We start from the raw sequence: 22,435 nt of genomic DNA, 5'->3' as shown, positions 1-22,435 counted from the left end.
ATGCCAAACTAAGGGTGTTAAATGAAATTTAACCTGTCTGGGTCTAATGGCACAGAAAGCAAAGCATCCAACAGACTTTCACTGACACTTGGGGGAAGCAACGAATATTTTAAAAGCTTTCAGTTTCCCTGCACACCATCATAAGGGGGTGGGGAGGGAAAGAATGGATATAAAAATAAGCTTGATTTACCTTTACCAGCTTTTTCCAAGCAACAACAAAATCACAAATGAATAATGTGAACTCTTCAACTGTTAAATTCTACTTATGAAATACGATACTTTTTCTTTTGTTCTCTTTAAAGATTAAGTATCTATTTCAAGGTTGTGGGAAGTATTCTTCCCCCCCCCGCCCCCCCGCCTCCCGCCCCATCTTGGTACATGTCAGAGCCAGTTACTTTTGCAGCTTTGAAGTTGCTTCAAGGTCTGTCATTTGGTTAGGTCAGGAGATGAATGCCTGGGGTGTTTTGTCCTCCAGGATGCTTTTCTGTTCCTTAATGCATCTCTGTTTAAGAAATGATTTATGCACTTTGGAGTACAGGGTATTTTTTTTAAGATAAAAAAAATCAAAAGTCCCACGTCAACCTCGTTATAGTCAAGGCATAATTTTCCACTCATCTATTTTCTATAAATATTCAAACTCACCTTTAAATCAATCTTTTTTTTTTTTTTTTGGTGAGGAAGATTGGCCCTGGGCTAATATCCATGCCCATCTTCCTCTACTTTATATGTGGGACGCCTGTCACAGCATGGCTTGATAAGCGGTGCATGGCCAGGATCCAAACCAGAGTTCTCGTACTTAACCACTACGCCACTGGGCCAGGCCCAGGATCATTTTTAAAAACTTTTTTCTTGGCAAATAGAGCATTCTATGTGAACTGGGTCATAGGGATATGCAACTTTAGAAGAAAAGAGAACATTTTTTAAAAACTGTATTGTGAAATCACTTAAAACTAACAAAAAGTTGCTAGAATAGTACAAAGAACTCCTATACACCCTTGATCCAGCTTCCCCAATTAACATTACCTCATTAAACTTACATTTTCTCATACAAACACACAAATTTTTTCTGAACCATTTGAAATTAAGTTGCAGACATGATGTCCCATTACCCCTTAATACTTCAGTGTATATTTCCTAAAACCAAGGACACTGTCATACATAACCACAGTATAATCACCAAAATCAACACGATTTTACCATTTAAACCAGAGACCCAATTCAAATTTCATTAATTCTTCCAATAACGTCCAGGATCATGTTTTGCATCTCACTGTCATGTCTCTTTGGTCCTCTTCAATTTGGAACACCTCCTCAGTCTTTCCTTGTCTGTCACAACCTTGACATTTCTGAAACATAAATGCTGGTTACTTTATAGAATGTTCCTCAATTTGAATTTTTCTGATGTTTCCTTGTGATAAGGTGTGACATGTATTTTTGGCAAGAATACCACAGAATTGCTGCTATACCTTCTAGGTTCTTTATATCAGGAGGCACATAATGTCAACTTGTCCAATTACTAGGATTGGTAAATTCTATCACTTGGTTAAGATGGTACTTGCCATAATTTCCATTAGCAAAGTTAATAAGTATTTTGTACTTATTAATAAGTATTTTGTGGGGAGATATTTTGAAACTATGCAAATACGCTGCTTCTCATCAAACTTTCACTCCCTAGTTATAGCATCCATTGATGATTTTGCCTAAGTCAATTATTACTATTAGGGTTGCCAAAGGTGATTTTCTATTTCTAACATTTATCTAGATTTATTAGTTGGTATCCTATCGTAAGGTAGAGCCTTCCATTTAACTCACTTATTTATTTATTTATATCAGTCTGTACTTAGGGATTTCAATTTATTCAATGAATTCAATCAATCAATATGTCACTGATTTGGCTGGCAGAGCTCCTTCAAGCTGGCTCCTGTGTGTTTTAACACAATTTTATCATTCTTTCAACACTTCATTGCTTTCTGGCACAACAAGCCATTTCCCTGAGGAGTCCTGATTCCTTTTAATAAAGAATGATATTTAGAAATCAAGATCTGGGCACTAGTATGCTCAGATTGTTACTAGACTGTCATTGCTTCTAGGCCCTCTCAGGGGTCAGAGTTAAGAAATATATGTAGGTATATACACATATACATATACACATATGGCCTACTGCTAGTTCACTGACTGAAAGAATTGCATTTGAATTCTAGTCTTAAGATCATCCAAAGAAAAAGGTTTTGATACATATACAACAGTTTTCACATGATCTCACAAAAAAGTCTAGTGGAGATAGAACAGGTGACGAAAGAGGGCAAGTAAGACCTCCTCTAATGATCCACTAGACTGAGCAAGTGTCGTGCAGAAAACTGTCACACACACAATGCATAATAACAGGTGTTCTGCCTTGTTAGAAAAGGGTACTATTTAATAGAGTAACCACTGCAATGTGGAAATTAAAAAATTCTAAAGCACTGCTAAGTAGGATTCATCACTGATTATAGATTCTTCAAAAATAAAGGGTCAAGAAACACAAAAGGCCACAGACTATATAATTCCATTTATATGAAATGTACAGAGTAGGCAATCCATAGAGACAAAAAGGAGATTAGTTGCCAGGGGCTGTAGGGAGGGGGAAATGGCAAGTGACTCCTAATGCATATGGGATTTCTTTTTAGGGTGATAAAAATGTTCTGAATCAGATAGTGGTGATGGTTGCAAATTTTATAAGTATACTAAAAACCACTGAATTGTATACTTTAAAAGAGTGAATTTTATGGTGTATGAATTAAATCTCAATAAAAAAGGGAGGGCCAATAACGCAAGACTTCCTAATGGCACACCAAATGTTAACTCCTGAGAATTCTCACTCTGCCAAACTTTCTGAGGCTTTTTTGTACACCAAACACGGCCACTAACGTGACAGACAATATTGCCACTTAGGTGGAAAGGTGCTTCATCAGAAAACGTCAACTTGTTGAGAATATAATTGTAATTTTCAATTTTTCACTTCATTAGTTGACAGAAGACTAATTTAGCATAGTAATCTTTTTTAGCATTTGAACACGTAAGCATGCTTTGGAGTTTCACTGTTAGAATTCTGTAGCCTATGGCTTTTGGAATATTTGATTAAGCAGATGTGGAGTGCATGTTTTTGGGACTCTGTACCAACTCCGTTTCAATTTCAGCCACAGTCTCTGCCTTGCTGGCATCTCCCACATCCAGGCTTGTCATAAACTAAGCCCAGTGTCCCTGACTTTTTCATCCAGTTGTTAATTAACTGTCTGTGGGAAGTCTCCTCCTTAAAATAGGAAGTGAATTTTCTTCTTGCTGTCATCATGAACTTGATTTCAGCCAACCAAGAGCACAGTTAACTTTTTCTTCAGTGCTTGCCATCTTCAATGAAAAGGACTGAAACAAAAAAATTAAAATTAAAATTTTGTTATTCATGGGCCGGCCCCATGGCGTAGCAGTTAAGTGCTTGTGCTCCACTGCTGGCAGCCTGGGTTCGATCCCGGGCATGCACCGATGCACCACTTGTCAGGCCATGCTGTGGTGGCGTCCCATATAAAGTAGAGGAAGGTGGGCACGGATGTTAGCCCAGGGCCAGTCTTCCTCAGCAAAAAGAGGAGGATTGGCATGGATGTTAGCTCAGAGCAGATCTTCCTCTTTAAAAAAAAAAAAAAATTTGGTATTCAAAATTCACAAAAACATATGGGTATAAAAGAAATTTAAATAATTAAACATTCAAATTATTATTTTTTTTAAGTCTGTAGCACTATTACTTCTGAAGTTATTAAAGCTTAAAGCTGCACTAAGACTGTTGGGACACTTTTAACTTACATAAAATCTAAAATTTAGCCATAGTCATTTAAGAAGTAATAGCAGTTGGGAAATTCTGAAGACCATAACCTACACATCAACCTGCACCCCCTAAAGATAGAGATGATTTTCTTTTGCAAAAAAGAACTTGGAAAACAAACAAAAAAATATAATTGTTTAGATAGAAAATCAAGTACAAACAAGCAAGGGCCTAATTAAAGATGACTTAACCAATTATGTTTAAATCTAAAAGTTCAATGAAAGGCATCCTGTGATGTTAAAAGAACTCAGTTAACAGTTGTCCTTCAGAAGACTCCACTAAAAAAACTTGGAGAAGCGTCTAAAGATTAGAAAAATTCCATTGGGACACAGAATGTTGAAGGTGGCAGGACATTAGATTCAGTGATTCTGAAAATTATATGCCCACGAATCTAACTTTTACATCTAGAAAAGGGAAAAAATAAAATATATTTAAAACAAAATAGGATACTAGACAACACACTTTTTTTTTAATAGCCTGATCAAGGAACGAAAGAGAAAGTTTAGAGCCTTTTAGGTTTCATATAACACATACATATTAGGTAGTTACAAACTGGTTATTATTTCTTTTCTAAGTGTTATTAATGGATACAAACTATCCAAAGGGAAATAAATGTTGTTTTTAAGAACTGGTTCTAGGCCCAGTGTTAGCTAAGTATTGTCAGCCATGACATAGATGACTGGCTGAAATGACTATCAAATATCTAATAAACCAAAAAGGAAACAACAGATCTGGTCAAGGTCCCTTTAAGAGCAGCTAAAACAATCAAGAGTATAGAGTATTTATGTAAATACAGACCAAAAAGATAAGACTACTTCTTCAAGAATGACAAAAGCGAAATGGAATAGCATTTATCTTAAAGCTTGAAGGCCATGAACAGGCTGAGTATAGAATGATTATCAAATCCCAGAATATTAGAATTAAAAATGCAACCCTCAAAGCTTGTAGGAGATTGTTTTAAGACTCCTCAACAAAGTTAGTATTGTATTTTTTTAAATGAGCAGAAACCTATGAATTTTTTGTTATGAATACATGACTAAAAATACAATTAGGTTCAATAAGGGTTTGAATAAATGTATGGATGATCATTGGTCAGAACCAACAAAAAACAGGCTAGAAGATACAATGCTGAAAATACATAGTAAATATTTTAAATAACCTCAGAAAATTAAAGAAATATTCAAACTCCATAGGATATCAATTATATTAAGACATCTAGGAGCCATTGAGGAAAATAAGGCATCAGTGGTTTTAGCACTGTGCCTACATTGACTTCATTTCTGAATCACTCACTGTGTCTAACCAGTGCCTTGCTCATTGTAAAATCCCAAAGATTTAATAAATTAATTACTATATTGCTAGGTAATCTAACAAGCAGCAGGAAAATCAGTATATATAACCAGGAATCCCACGTTAGGTAAGCATCTATTTTTAAAAAGCACTAAATTCTATCACAGGCTATACAACTGAAGAGAAAAATTGTAAACCTGAGCATGTTGAATAAAAAAACTACAAACACAATTTAAAAGTTAACAAAGAAGGTTGATAAAACAAAAACCTGAGTTATCTTTCACACCTCTCTCTTACCACCCACAGGTACATATACAACCATCACCCAGTCCTGTTTATTCCATATCCTAAATATTTCTGTCTAGTTCTCTCCATCTCCACTGCCACCATCATGTCATCTCTACAACTTATTACAGCCTCCCCAACTAACCTGTATTCAATACCTTCTCCGTGCTGCAGGCAGATCCTTTGAGATGTAAATTGGATCCTGTCCCTCTCCAGCCTCAAATCCATTGAAAATTCCCATTTGTTGTCCTTTACTTGGCCTGCAAGGCTTTGCATGTACCCTTTCCAATTTCTCCAACTTCACTGCTCCCACCTTGCTCAAGTTTAGCCTCTCTGGTTTCTCTTGGGACCCTAACACATCAGGCTCTTTCTCACCTAAGAGTCTTGGCACATGGTGACCTCCTCTGTAGGAAGCACTCCTCCCCCTGCTTTGCTTTTACTGCAGCTTAAATATCAGTTGCTAAAAGGGGCTTTCCCCAATTCCCCCATCTCTAGTAGATACCCTTTGCTTTTAATCCCCCTCATAGTCCATATTCTTTCCTTTCATAGCACTAACAACAGTTTGAAATTCAATATTTGTGTATTTGTTTTATGTCTCTATCCCCTACTACACTCTTAAGTTTCTTAAGGGCAGAGACCACATCAGTTTAGTCAACCATTGTATGCCCAGTGCCTTGGACAGTACCATGCATCTATTAGCTGTTCAATTTGTTGAATGAATGAATGAATGAATGAATGAATAAATAAATTTTTATAGAATTCATTTTGATATAATTTGAATGAAAATTCTGATAAGTAAGCCTTGAAAAGGATGGGGCTGAGAAGTACTAAATTCAAGTATATAAATGGGTCTCCCATAAAAGATAATGATGGCTTTTTCCATTTCCATAATGGGTAGAATAAGAATGATGATAACTAACATTTATTGAATGTTTACTATGTTTCAGGCAATTTTTATGTATTAACTCATTGATCCTTACAACAACCATATGAGGTAGTTTGCAGGTGAGGACCTGAGGCCAGAGAGATTAAATAGCTTGCCCAAGATTATACAGACATGAGAAAGTTGGAAGTTTTAAAGCTGGGCAATCTGGTTCAGCCACTATTCTCTCTAGAATATAAGGAAACAAGTTTAACCATAACATAACTGGTTTAGATTAGAAAAAAGGAAGAAGTCTCTGACCATGAAAACTACTGAATAGATTCCTGAAGAAATTCCTTCTCTGAAGAGCTTTAAAAATTCCACAAGAGCTTCTCATGTGTACTGGGAGACATGTACAAAAATGTACATAGTAGCAAGGTTTGAAACAATTTAAAATTGAAAACAACCTAAAGTTCATTAATATAGAGGATGGAGAATGAATCAAGTATAAAGTATAAAGACAACAACATGATTCACTCTCAAAAGCTATGTTGAGCAAAGGAGTAAGCTGAAGAAAAATACATATTTTCATTCCTATAAAATCCAAAAATGATCAAAACTAAACACTACACTATTTAGGATAAAAGTGAGAAATCTATGAAGAAAAGCAAGAGAATGATTAACTCAAAACTCAGAATGATGCGGGGCCAGCCCCGTGGTCCAGTGGTTGAGTTTGGTGTGCTCCACTTCAGCGGTCCGGGTTCACAGGTTCAGATTCTGGGTGCGGACCTACATCACTCGTCAGCCATGCTGTGGCGGCGACCCACATACAAAACAGAGGAAGACTGGCACAGATGTTAGTTCAGGGCAAATCTTCCTCAGGGAAAAAGAAAAAAACCTTCAGGATGATGGTTATCTCTGGTGGGAAAGGAAAGGAATGCAATTGGGAAGGGACCTATAAGTGGTTTCAAAAGCATTGGTAATGTTCTATTTCTTAAGCTGGGGGGCAGGTATTATTAATTTTTTCTCCTTTATGCCTCACATGTTATGTATTGTTTCACGTATATCTAGCTAGAGTTATACTATGTCATCTATGCAAAAGGAAAGATCCAGCTGGATGGGGGGAAGTCCAAGGAAGCAAAGTCAAAAAACAGATGGGAAGGCCCAAAGATTTTAAGTGTTATCTTACCTGATAATGAACACCTGGCTTTCTTATGTCTATATCTTTGGTGCTGGGGGCCTGGACCCAATTTCCTGACTACAAACATTTGCTAATTCACATGGACAAGGGATAAGTGGGCGGACCTATCACTAACATACAAAAGCAAAAAGGTAGTCTTAAAAAAAACTAATAGTATATTTGATAACTACTACCCCCAAAACTCTTCACCTCCGTGACATTTGCTAGATCCTTTAGATGTGGCTAGAAAGCATATTTTCAGTTTAGTTAGCAGTCCCTCAGAGTGGACTACCTGACTGCAACAGAGGAAATACCCCTATGAGCAGTTCAAAACGACCCTCTCACACCTTGTAACTCAAGCGTCTCTATACAGTTATAACCACTCAAGATAACCCGTGAAAAGGGGTGAAGACATGACTGAATGACTGACTCCCCACCCCTCTGTTAGTAGGGCCATTTTTCACCCGTTAGCTCAATACTGAGCAACTAAAACAAACTACAAAAATAACCGGGTGCTGAAACTAAGATCACAATTATCTACAATTCTCATTTCCAAATTTTGCTTTTAGCAAAACATGATTAACTTCATTGACTTGATGCAAACATTACAAATGTGAACTTATAAAAACATCTATGTAAATAAAATATCACTTTATTTATTGTATACTATGCAATAAAACGAAAATTTTAACTTGGAAAAAAGGTTCTTCGCTATTTAACACAAAAAGTTTGAAAACATAACTATATCATGTATCGCCAAACAAAAATGGCAGAGAACAAAAATGTGGAGCATTTTTATGAATCTGACACACAGAAGGCATTCAATAACTGTTTATGTCCTTCCTCACCAAACAGTAGCCTGATTTTTCTTTTTTCCCCATAGCCTTCATTCATCTCACCAACTTTTCCCATGATTTTCTTGGTCCAGGCTATAATAAGCTCTTGTTTTCCAATCAGATATACTGCAAGAGGGGCCGTGAAAGTAAAGGAAGTGCTAAGGGACAAAATAAAGCCAAAGGATGAAGAATTTGGGATGGATAGGAATTATCCACCCTAGGTATTGACCAGGGAGATACATCTAGGTAGATGATCATTATCAGGTTTACATGGCAGAAAGTGAAGTGTGTATATTATATATGGGGAAAATAGAACGCCAAGAACATTAGAAATGGGAATTGAAGATTTCTCATATTTCATATTTTTAACAAATACTTTACCTTTAATTTAGTTTTATTCATATACCCTACTTTATTTGCAATATGGTGGTCATGAAGCTTAACTCAGGTTTCATTTTCTAGGGAAGTATAATATAGTAGTTAGGAGCACAAGCTCTAAAGTCAGGCATCCTGGGTTCAAATATTGGCTCTGCCACTTACTAGCTATGAAACCTTAGGTAAATTATTCAATACCACCACGCCTCGCTTTCCTCATGGTAAAATGGAATAATAGGAACTACCCTATTCAGGTTGTTGTAATGAATATATGTGATAATACATGTAAAGAGCTTAACACAATACTTGACACATAGCACTCAATAAATGTTAGCTATTATAATTATTTTTTACCAGAGAATTTCTGCATTATTTCAGTACATTTACAGGCTACTGGTAGTTTCTACTCTACCATTTAAAAATTATCTTATGTTTGAATATCTAATCACTTAAATAAATTTGTACCTCTTCTTTGAAATCTGTATTCAGCTGCATGCCTTCATATTGAAAACTGCTGACCTCATATTTTAGCAATACCTCTTTGCATTATTTTTTAGTGGTTGCTCCAGGGATACCAACATACATCCTTAAATTTTCACAGATAATTAATATTGTACTACTTCACATAAAATGCAGAAACCTTGCAATTCCCCTTCCTCAACATTACGCTATAACCATCGTATGTATTACATCTATGTATACTATAAACCTCACAATACAATGTTATAATTTTTACCTTAAACAGTCATATATGTTTTAAAGAAATTGGGAGAAATAAATATATTTACCCACATATTTCCCATTTCTGGTGCTCTTCATTCTTCCAGAAGATCCAAGTTTCTGTCTGGTATCATTTCCCTTCAGTCTCAAGAACTCCCTTTTGCATTTCTGGTAGTGCAGGTCTGCCGGCAAAAAAATCTCATTTTCTTTTATGTAGTGTTATTCTCTTTTTCTAAGTGTTGATTCTTCTTCAATTTCTGCCTGCTTATGGTCACTCTCCAGTGCCTTCAGAGAGTTGTTGGGTTTTTGTATTTTGTCCAGAATTTACAATGGTTTTCTGCAGGAGGATTAGTTCAATATGAGCTACTCCACTATTACTAGAAGCAGCTCATATTTTAAGATGCCAGAAAAGTTTTAAATATTCAAAGGATATTCTTGGACACGTGACCATAAGGTAAAAGAGAGACTATAATACTTCGAAATGATAAATTCATAGTTATTGCTATTAGTCCATAAATTGATTCATGTGGTCTATTATGTTATAATCAGCAACCTAAATTACATCAGCATTGCTTCTATTTTTCCCACATACAATACATACAATTCACTTTGTCCTATGTAAACTTGATAACGATCATATACTTAGAAACATAACCATGTACTTGGTTGTTTCTTTACTAGTTAGAGTTTTGTTTTGTTTCTGTGTGTTTATTTAATAAACAACAGAAACCAACTCCAGCTAACTTTAGGAGAAAAGAAACGTATCGCCAGAAAATTCGGTAAATTACAGAATCAATGGAAGCCTAGAGAATCAGGCTCCAGAGTAAACGAAAGAAGGCAAGGTCTGATGAAAATCTGAAGCCATATATTCAGGTCCCATAGCCCTTGGAACCCACTGAACACTCATCCCCACTCTCCACTCCTATACTGCCGAACTCTCAACTACTCAGTAGCTGCATCATCTAACCTAACTAATTTAACATCCATCACTCCCTTAAGAGTCAGTGTCCTGGGCAGGACTATCTGATTGGCTCACAGTCTAGCTGCCAGGGGTAGATGGGTAGAGCCTACCTGACCATACTTGGTCTTCCCCCAAAATGAGAAGGGTATGCAACTGTAAGTTAGTTCTAATATATTATTATTAATTATAAAATGGAAAGTAAAAATAATTGTCAAGGGAGCAAAATCATACAATATGAGGATTTCATAAAAATAATATGTCATGCTTGCTTCTTTCATGGTTCAGTGCTTCTAATTATTTTGGAGTTAAAGTTATACCCAACTTAAAATCTGATATACAAAGCTCTCATTTATAAAACAAATAAGGCAAGGAGGAATTAATTCCATTAAAAGAAGATTCTTGCTTTTCAAAAGTATTAATTGCTGGATTCCTTCAAATAGCTGGCTCCTCCATCACAATTAAAATAAGATTAGATTTATAAAAACCTTATTTTCTTCTACTTTCTGAACCACGACACAGGTTTTAACGATTCAACTTCTGCATTTATACCCAAAACATCATATTATTGATTTACAACTTCATGCATTCTTGGGTGCCCACCCTCACAGAATTTACATGACTAAACTGAAGTAATTGGATGGATATGAAACAATTTCTCTCTCGTGACTACTAAAATCAAGGTAATATAAAGTACCAGAGAAGGTACCAGTATTGAACAGTAAGGAAAAATTTTGAAAGACTGAAATTTAATGGGTGTCTTGGCTAGCTCAGCCATTTGTCTGTCACTGACTAGGCTTTTCTATAACTCTGTAGAGAGAGAAGTTAACATGTAGAAAATTGATAGTAATACAAATGATTCCTGTCCATAGAAATGCAAATAGGTCCTGATTATTGTCCAGCAGATACTGATACAGATTACTGATAGAAATACAAATGATTCCTGTTCACAGAAATGCAAACAGGTCCTGATTATTGTCCAGTGGACACTGATTAGTTTTGCATTGACTTTAAATTCATTTCAGCATTCCTTAACTATAAATACATGGTACTTAAACCGGTGGCAACATCATATTATTATTAATTAATGAGTTGAATAAAATCTTTGACACATGTTCATTTTATATTTGTATAAAAGTCATGATCATATTCTTTTTAAAAATTTACCCTTTAACAATAGTCTGCTTAGTACATGGCTAAAATTAAACACACACAACTGCCACCAATAATCACAGAACAACCTTAAAAAATTTGGCAAAGGAGTACCGCTTAGAAAATAACTGCTGTAACTAAAAACACTTAGGATCATTGGTATAGTAATTATTTCTCTATATTACATACTAGAAATGTACTGTTCTTTATTACAGACAGTATGTCTGTCTGTCTCTCTCTATATATACACACACACAATATATAAATACACACACACATATATATACTATATAGTATATAGCATATATACTGTACACTATAAATATCTTATGCAGTATATATATAAACTTATACTACTATACCTATATATAGCACACAGCACACAGTACGTATATCTGTATGCATATGTGCATATATATGCTATAGACAGCATAAAAAGTGAGAACTGTCCTAGTATTAAATGGATGATCATTTCCATCACTTAGAATAAGAATCCAGAAAACAACTATGAATTCTAGACTCCTGTATTTTAACTCTTCACCTAGTTGTTTATTACAATGAGGAGCACAGTTCATAATTTGGCATCAAGAGTTTATTTTCTTTTTATAGGCACACAGTTAAGTAATTTTATCTTTTCAATTAAACACAGGTTAAATGTCCACTAGTTAATAGCTGTCTTACAATCAACTTATAATAATAATAAAGTCAGATTTTCACAGCCAGAAAAGACCATGTTCTTTTAAAGTCTTCACTATAAAGTAGTTCCACAATTCAGTTTCAAATATTCTTAAAGTTATTTCAAATAATAGTAACCAAAATGCTTTTTAAAAATCCCTTGGCAATGGGTTCTATTCAGCATGGTAACTTAATTCATTTTAGATGCATATTTCAAACTTTTATATTTAATCCTACCTAGAGAGTAATTTCCAAAGTGATATTTCCTGAAGCCAAAACCCAGACTGCATGTCTCTAGAATAATCTTGCCTTGTAGTAGTTTTAACTTCAGTAAGTCTATATGCCCTTCCCAAAGTAGTTCTGGCTGGCCTGGGCTTGTTGTAAATAGTTGGTTCAGTCAGACAGCTTTTTAAATGTCAACACACTTAACAATTCACATGATGTACAAGGAAAGTATTGTACTTTAAAATAAAGATGCATTTCCTCTTGTGAAATTAATTTAATCATTTGGGAGAGTCTGCTTAAATGGAATGGGATAGTTTCATGTTCTCTAGAAAAGAAGTGAGAGGGTATCTCATCTCACTTTTCCCTCCCTTTATCTCATTTCGAGCATGAGCTACAGATCAAATGTTTTATGTATGACAGAAAGAGAAACAAATCATTAAAGGATGTAAATCTGCAAAGTCTAATAGTCATATCAGCCTGTGAGATTCCCAAAAACTGTTCTGTATTTTTAATATCTGAAAATAATCAAATAATTTTATGTTAAATACAAATTTTCCAAGCTCCCTACTATATTCTTTCTAAAATTTTAAACAAATATACTTGATATGAAAAATAGCATTTTATCCAAATATCAAATATTATACTGAGTATCTGAACAGCAAACACAAACAGTCCTAATCCCAATCACAGACTACGTTGTGAAATGTTAATGTATTTAAATTTTTTAATTATACATGGAATTAACTGAAATACTGCACTTTAAACAATTAGTTATTAATATTTCAGTCATATTAAATAACAAGAACACACAAACAAGTGATACCCAATGCAGGAAATTTTCAAAGGCAAATTGTACATTGTGGGAAATCCAGTTTTGGCTTCTGGAAAATGTTAACTGCAAACACTCTAGTCTACACAGATATTCACAGAAGTGCTGAATAGCTCTTTTAAGGAAAATACGAAATGATGATGCCCTAATAAGAGAAAAGTATAATGAAATATGCTGAGTTACATTTATACTTCTTAATCAGGCCAAATTAATAAGACAGACTTAATTAACAGTCATGGATTCACAATATTTTTAGTGACTAATACAAGGTATTAAATTACTGAAAATCCTTGTCCTAATTTTATACCAATTTTTAGCATTATCATTATTTAAAATAAATTAAAATAAAAATCACAATATTAATATTCTGAAAATAACTCAGAAAGTAAACCACTTAGCTTACAATGCCTATAAACAGAGTAGGGCTCTGTTCTGGCAAGATGAAGAACCAGTAAGCAGATACATATTGCAAATTATATCCACAGTTAGCTACTTAGGGAAATTACCCTCTCCATAACCCTACTACAAAGGGAGCTAGCCACAGGATATTCCAGGAAAAGATATAATACGTGTTCTGAAAGTCATGCTCTCTCTCTCTCTTTCTCGAACTATGGAACTACGGATAGACCAGACAGTTAAGAGCAAGAAGAAAAGCAGCAAGATTTAAAAGGTCTGGTTATTGGTGGATCTGTGAACTCCTAAAGCTAGATGGATAGTTAGATAACCAAGAACCCATAACTTTCTGAGATTCTAGAATGGCCTATCAGTTCTATTCTCCATGAGGCTCACATAATTGTCTTATTTGTTCCTGTTGGGGGGAAAGGAGAGTGGGATTGGAATCTCACACAGTTGGGCTTTTCCTGGGTTCCTCTGAGGTCTTGCCAAGTGGCTGAGATTTGTCTTTTTCTTATTATTATATGTATCCCTACAGTATAGCTTCCTACTACAAAACATCTGAGGTGGTCTCTATTCCTAAAAAACCGAGAGTGCTAAATAAAAGAACTTCTGTTTTTATTTTAGCTCATTTTCTCTTATTAAGTCATGCCAAATTAGAAAAAAATTATCATCAATTACTTAAAGAAAAATAAACCCTTAATGTACTAATACAATCCACTGAATAAAATAAGAATCCATTACCTATACTGATTAAATAGATAGATTAGATAGGTAATTAGATATTATGGTAATATTATGATATAATAAGGTAATATTATGATATAATAAGAAACATATATTTGATCTTCATGCCTGGTTCCTGGCACAAGAGCTTCTAACACCCTTGGAATTTCCTGAGTGATAAGAGTGCCTTTGGTATACTAATGAGATGACTCTTGGCTGAGTTGCTCCTAGATAGCTTCAGGATGGGTGCTGGTCACTAGAAAGTCCAAGGCACGATTAGAGGGTTGGAACTTTCAGCCCCATCCCAGGATTTCCAGGGAGAAGAAAGGGGGTGGAGATCGAGTTAATCAACAATGGCCAATGATTTAATCAATCATGCCCACATAGTGAAACCTCCATAAAAACTCCTAAACTACAGAGTTTGGAGAAATTCTGGGTTTTTAAGATGTTGGCGGATGACATGCCCAGAGAAGGAATGGAAGTTCCATATCACTTCCCCCATCCCTTGCCCTACGCATCTCTTCCATTTGGCTCTTCCTGAGATGTATCCTTTATAATAAATCAGTAACAGCAAATAAACTGTTTTCTTGAGTTCTGTAAGCAGTTCTAGCAATTTATTGAAACTGAGGAGGGGTTGTGGAAACCTCTGATTTATAGCCAGTCAGTCAGAAGTATGTGAGGCCTGGACTTGCAATGGCTCTGAAGTGGGGACAGTCTTGTGGGACTGAGCCCTTAACCTGTAGGGTCTTGCTAACTCCAGGTACTTAGTGTTAGAATTGAACTGAATTGTAGGACACCCATTTGGTGTCTGCATAAAACTGGATAATTGTTTGGTGTAGAAAACCCACATATTTGGTGTCAGAAGTGTTGGTAGTAAGAGAGATTTAGATAGATAGATAGATAGATAGATAGATAGATAGATAGATAGATAGATAAGAAGGGAAAACCTAAACTTATAGTAGAGTGCCACCTAATGTTGAAGAAATGACAGACTTGGAAAAGCATTATACAATCATAATAATAACTGATTGGGCAAAAATCATCAATGATGCTAAAACTATGGGTTAAAGTTTGAGGAAAACAGGATGTTAACGTAATCTCAAAGTATGTCCCCACTGATTATTTATTAATTACAAAGGGAAAAAATGGTAATCTTATAGTGAAGAAATCTGGTGAACTATATCTTAATCAAATGATTACAATTAACATCACAAGTAATAAGACAAACTGATGTGACACCCTGATAAGGCCACATTTATGTACTCTTCCTGCAAAAATGCATAACCTGAATTTAACTAAGAGAAACTTCAAACAAACCCAAATTGAGGAACATTCTACAAAATAACTAGCCTATACTCTTTAAAAATGTCAATGTCATGAAAGACAAAGAGGGCTAATAAACAGTTCCAGATTACAGGAGATTAGACATGACATCTAAATGTAATGCATGGGAGGGGAAGTCAAGCCGGAGGCGAGAGAAGACTCGGAACTCAACTCCTCCCGTGGACACAGCCAATTTACAACTACTTGTGGAAAAATTACCCCCGAGACAGAACTGAAAACTGGATAAGAGGAAGTCCTGCAACAACGGACAATCCTAACTGAGGTAGAAGAGGCAGAGACTCCCTTCCGGAGAGGAAAAACACCGCCTTCACAAGCCACCAGCTTCACGGCCGCCGGGAGCAGCTCACAGGTACGCAACCCTCCCTAGAGGCGCGGGGCCCTGAGCCGGGGAGCGCCCCCGCTGTGGGCATTTTGTGGACCCAGCACAATCGAGACCAGCGGCATAATATCTGACTGTGCCTGCTACTAAAACATTGGGGAGTACCCCCAGAAAACCCGGTTCACAAAGAAACTAAAACCGGCTCTTAAAGGGCCCGCACGCAAACTCACCCGCTTCAGAAAGCATCCTAAAATCACCAAAAAGAAAGGTGCACAGTGCTGTGGTGAAAAGAGACTCACCAAATAGGCCCTGAGTGCATCTCGGTGAGAGGTGAGACCTCTCCAGGGACTGGGACATTGGCGGCGGCCATTGTGGTGGCCTGGTGTGGGCGTGCTGACACATACGCCATTGGAGTTCTCCCTGAGGCCTGCTAGCCCAGGGTCGGCCCCACCCGCTAGAGCACCGATTTAATCCAGCTCAGCCAGGGCAGGCAGCCCACCCTAGAGACTGGCCCAACCCAACAACAAGCCCTCAGGCAACTTGTGGGCCTGCATAGATTGGTGACTGGATTCTCTGCAGCCTGGCAACTGAGCCGACTTTAGCGGGGCAGGGTTGTGCACAAGGAGCGGGTGGAGAGTGTGGGGCGGTGGCGGAGTGTGTGGGGCTCCGGCCGTGGAGAGACTGGGTCCGCTTGGGGAGGTCGGGGCGCTCACACAGGGCAAGACTGTGTTGACTGTGTGTGTGGACCTGTGGGCGGCAGGGCTTGTCAGCTGCAAAAGACTTGTGCTTCTCAAAGACCCACATAGGGGGTTTGCCCCACCTTCCAAAGCCTGAAACAACTGGGTGCTCCTGTGTCTGAGGCCAGCCCCACCCAGCTGCAATCCTCAGAGAGCTGACAAGAGACCTAATAGGCTAGAGGCTTACAGCAATTGTAAGGCCCTGAGCCTAACAACCTGCCACGCTGGGGGCCTACTCACTTAAAAGAAATACTGCAACACAAATGTGGTGTTAGAACTTGCAGCCAACTGTGCTGGGGCTCCCCACACCTGATAAAGAGACTGAAGGGCCCACAACAACTACAAGCAGCTGAGCATTACAACAGCTGGCCAGGAGCATAACTCGGCCTCCCTGGGTGCCTACAGGGAGAGCAAACAGGCCACAACAGAAGGACACACGTAGCCCACATAGGGGTCACGCCTGGAACATTGAGAACTGAGGGAAGCACACTGGAAGGCTCCTAAGGCATCACTTGCATAAGGTCACCTATCCAAGAGCAGGAGACGTAGCTGACCTGCCTAATACGTAGACACAAGCACAGGGAAAGAGGCAAAATGAGGAGGCAAAAGAATACATTCCAAGTAAGGGACCAGGACAAAACCCCAGAAAAGGAACTAAGTGAAACAGAAATGAGCAACCTACCTGACAGAGAGTTCAAACCAAGAGTGTTAAGGATGCTCACTGATCTGGGGAGAAGAATAGATGAACTCAGTGAGAATGTCAACAAAGAAATGGAAGATATAAAAAAGAACCAATCAGAAATGAAGAATACAATACTGGAAATGAAAAATTCATTAGAGGGACTCAAAAGCAGAGTAGAGGATACAGAAGAACGGATCTATGAGCTGGACGAAAGACTAGAAGAAATTACCCAAGCTGAACAGGTAAAAGAGAAAAGAACTAAAAAGAGTGAGGACAGTCTAAAGGACCTCTGGGACAACATCAAGCACACTAACATCCGTGTTATAGGTGTCCCGGAAGGAGAAGAGTGAGACAAGGGGTCAGAGAATCTATTTCAAGAAATAATAGATGAAAACTTCCCTAACCTAAGGAAGGAAACCGATACCCAGAGCCCCAAACAAGATAAACCCAAAGAGGCCCACACCAAGACACATCATAATCAAAATGTCCAGAATTAAAGATAAAGAGAGAATCCTAAAAGCCACAAGAGAAAGTCAAGTTACATACAAAGGAAACCCCATAAAGCTATCAGCTGACTTCTCAGCAGAAACCTTACAGGCTAGAAGAGAATGGCACAATATATTTAAAGTGCTAAAAGGAAAAAACTTACAGCCAAGAATACTCTACCCAGCAAGGTTATCATTCAAAATGGAAGGAGAGATCAAAAATTTCCCAGACAAGCAAAAATTAAAGGAGTTTGTCACCAAGAAACCAGTGCTACAAGAAATGTTAAAGGGACTGATTTAAGGGGAAAAGAGAAGATGACAAATAGGAAAAATTATCTATTTCCATGATAAGAACGTAATGGATACAAATGCACAAAAAAGAGGTTAGATATGATATCAAAAACATAAAAGGAGGGAGGAGGGGAGTTAAAGAGTACAGCTTTCAGACAGAGGTCGAACTAAAGTGACCATCAATTCTGTATAGAAGGAGAAAGGAACAGAGAAGGACTACTAAAGCACTGAGAAAAAAAAAAAGTTAAAAAATGGCAGTAAGTACATACTTATCAATACCTACTTTAAACGTCAATGGACTAAATGCTCCAATTAAAAGGCATAGGGTGGCTGACTGGACAAAAAAAACAAGACCCATATATATGCTGCATACAAGAGACACACTTCAGACCTAAAGACACTCACAAACTGAAAGTGAAGGAATAGAAAAAGATACTCCATGCAAATGGCAATGAAAAGAAAGCTGGGGTAGGAGTAGTCATATCAGACAAAACAGACTTTAAAAAAAACTGTAAAAAGAGACAAAGAAGGGCATTACATAATGATCAAGGGAACAATCCAAGAAGAGGATATAACACTTGTAAATATCTACGCACCCAATGTAGGTGCACCTAAATATATAAAGCAATTATTAACAGACATAAAAACAGAAATAGACAGTAACACAATAATAGTAGGGGATTAAACACTCCACTTACACCAACACATAGATCATCCAAACAGAAGATCAATAAGGAAACATTGGCCTTAAACAACACACTAGAACAGATGGACCTAGTAGATACATACACAGCATTCCATCCAAAAACAGAAGAATACACGCTCTTTTCAAATGCACATGGAACATTCTCCAGGATTGATCACATATTAGGCCACAAAACAAGTCTCCATAAATTTAAGAAGATTGAAATAATACCAAGCATCTCTTCTGACCACAACGGTATGAAACTAGAAATCAACGATAGGGAGAAAATCAGAAAAGCCACAAATACGTGGAGATTAAACAAAATGCTACTGAACAACGACTGGGTTAACGAAGAAATCAAAGAAGAAATCAAAAAATACCTGGAGACAAATGAAAATGAAAATATGACATGCCAGAATTTATGGGATACAGCAAAAGCGGTTCTAAGAGGGAAGTTTATAGCGATACAGGCCTATCTCAACAAACAAGAAAAATCTCAAATAAACAATCTAACAATGCACCTAAAGGAACTGGAAAAAGAACAAACAAAGCCCCAAATCAGTAGAAGAAGGGAAATCATAAAAATCAGAGCAGAAATAAATGAAATAGAGACCAAAAAAAAAATAGAAAAAATTAATAAAACCAAGAGCTGGTTCTTTGAAAAGATCAACAAAATCGACAAACCTTTAGATAGACTCACCAAGAATAAAAGAGAGAAGGCACAAATAAGTAAAATCAGAAATGAAAGAGGAGAGGTTACAACAGACACCTCAGAAATACAAAAGATTATAAGAGAATACTATGAAAAGCTATATGCCAACCAATTCAACAATCTGGAAGAAATGGATAAATTCTTAGAATCATACAACCTTCCAAAACTGGATCAAGAAGAAGTAGAGAATTTGCATAGACCAATCACCAGTAAGGAGATCAAAACAGTAATCACAAACCTCCCCAAAAATAAAAGTCCACGACCAGACAGCTTCCCTGGTGAATTCTACCAAACATTCAAAGAAGACTTAATACCTATCCTTCTCAAACTCTTCCAAAAAGTTGAAGAGCTGGGGAAGCTCCCTAACTCATTCTACGAAGCTGACATTACCCTGATACCAAAACCAGACAAGGACAACACAAAAAAAGAAAACTACAGGCTGATATCACTGATGAACATCGATGCAAAAATCCTCAACAAAATACTAGCAAATCGCATACAACAATACGTTAAAAAGATTATACACCATGATCAAGTGGGATTTATTCCACGTATGCAGGGATGGTTTAACATTCGCAAATCAATCAACGTGATACACCACATTAATAAAATGAAGAATAAAAATTACATGATCATCTCAATAGATGCAGAGAAAGCATTTGACAAGATACAGCATCCATTTATGATAAAAACTCTGAATAAAATGGGGATAGATGGAAAGTACCTCAACATAATAAAGACCATATATGAGAAACCCACAGCTAATATCATCCTCAATGGTGAAAAACTGAAAGCTATCCCTCTAAGAACAGGAACCAGACAAGGATGCCCACTGTCACCACTCCTATTTAACATAGTACTGGAAGTCCTAGCCAGAGCAATCAGGCAAGAAAAAGAAATAAAAGGGATCCAAATTGGAAAGGAAGAAGTGAAACTGTCACTATTTGCAGATGACATGATTTTATACATAGAAAACCCTAAAGAATCCACCAGAAAACTTTTAGAAGTAATAAACGAATATGGTAAAGTTGCAGGATACAAAATCAACATACAAAAATCAGTTGCATTTCTGCACACTAACAACGAAGTAGCAGAAAGAGAAATTAGGAATACCATCCCATTTACAATTGCAACAAAAAGAATAAAATACCTAGGAACAAACTTAACCAAAGAGGTGAAAGATCTGTACACCGAAAACTATAAAACATTTCTGAAAGAAACTGAAGAAGACACAAAGAAATGGAAAGATATTCCGTGCTCTTGGAATGGAAGAATTAACATAGTTAAGATGTCCATACTTCCTAAAGGCATCTATAGATTCAATGCAATCCCTATCAAAGTTCCAACAACATTTTTCACAGAAATAGAACAAAGAATCCTAAAATTTATATGGAACAACAAAAGACCCCGAATAGCTAAAGGAATCCCGAGCAAAAAGAACAAAGCTGGAGGTATCACACCCCCTGATTTCAAAATATACTACAAAGCTATAGTAACCAAAACAGCATGGTACTGGCACAAAAACAGACACACAGTTCAATGGAATAGAATCGAAAGCCCAGAAAAAAACCCACACATCTATGCACAGCTAATCTTTGACAAAGCAGCCAAGAACATACAATGGGGAAAAGAAAGTCTCTTCAACAAATGGTGTTGGGAAAACTGGATAGCCACGTGCAAAAAAACGAAAGTAGACCCTTACCTTACACCATACACAAAAATTAACTCCAAATGGATTCAAGACTTGAATGTAAGACCTGAAACTGTGAAACTTCTAAAAGAAAACATAGGCAGTACGCTCTTCGACATCGGTCTTAGCAACATCTTTTCAAACACCATGTCTGACCAGGCAAGAGAAACAATAGAAAAAATAAACAAATGGGACTACATCAAACTAAAAAGCTTCTGCACAGCAAAGGAAACCATCAACAAAACGAAAAGACAACCTAACAATTGGGAGAAGATATTTGCAAACCATACATCTGATAAGGGATTAATCTCCAAAATATATAAAGAACCCATGCATCTCAACAACAAAAAAACTAACAACCCAATTAAAAATGGGCAAAAGACCTGAACAGACATTTCTCCAAAGAAGATATACAGATGGCCAACAGACACATGAAAACATGTTCAAAATCACTATCTATCAGGGAAATGCAAATCAAACCTACAATGAGATATCACCTCACGCCCGTCAGAATGGCTATAATTAACAAGACAGGAAACAACATGTGTTGGAGAGGATGTGGAGAGAAGGGAACTCTCATACACTGCTGGTGGGAGTGCAAACTGGTGCAGCCACTATGGAAAACAGTATGCAGATTCCTCAAAAAATCAAAGATAGAACTACCATATGATCCAGCTATTCCACTGCTGGGTATTTATCCAAAGAACTTGAAAACACCAATTTGTAAAGGTACATGCACCCCTGTGTTCATTGCAGCCTTATTCACGATAGCCAAGACTTGGAAGCAACCTAAGTGCCCATCAAGGGACGAATGGATAATGAAGATGTGGTATATACACACAATGGAATACTACTCAGCCATAAGAAACGATGAAATCCAGCCATTTGTGACAACGTGGATGGACATTGAGGGTATAATGCAAAGTGAAATAAGTCAGAGGGAGAAGGTCAAATACCGTATGATTTCCTTCATTAAGTAGTAGATAATAACAAAAACAAACAAGCACATAGGGACAGAGATTGGATTGGTGGTTACCACAGGGGAAGTGGGGAGGGAGGAGGGTGAAAGGGATAATTTGGCACATGTGTGTGGTGAGGGGTTGTAATTAGTATTTTGGTGGCAAACATGATGTA

General features: G+C 37.0%; 1 protein-coding gene across 9 annotated transcripts in view; it reads right to left on the bottom strand.

The window, feature by feature from the left end:
* Positions 1 to 22,435, bottom strand: part of WDPCP (WD repeat containing planar cell polarity effector) — a 380,072-nt gene that overhangs the window by 336,292 nt on the left and 21,345 nt on the right. For 6 of the 9 annotated variants that reach the window (XM_087436664.1, XM_087436671.1, XM_087436672.1 and 3 more), the window contains exon 2: positions 9,471 to 9,580. The exons of 1 other annotated variant lie outside the window; for it this stretch is intronic. In XM_087436664.1, the coding sequence (XP_087292790.1) occupies positions 9,471 to 9,481 (11 nt within the window). In that variant the 5' untranslated portion in view covers positions 9,482 to 9,580. Of the gene's footprint in view, positions 1 to 9,466; positions 9,581 to 16,318; positions 16,908 to 22,435 lie in introns of those variants that run through there. 2 more of the 9 variants (XM_087436665.1, XM_087436667.1) reach the window with 2 other exon arrangements.

This window comes from Ceratotherium simum, chromosome 11, assembly GCF_057802395.1.
Source record: "Ceratotherium simum simum isolate JZ-2026a chromosome 11, ASM5780239v1, whole genome shotgun sequence".
NCBI classification, from domain to species: domain Eukaryota; kingdom Metazoa; phylum Chordata; class Mammalia; order Perissodactyla; family Rhinocerotidae; genus Ceratotherium; species Ceratotherium simum.
This window is presented reverse-complemented; position numbering and strand designations above follow the sequence as displayed.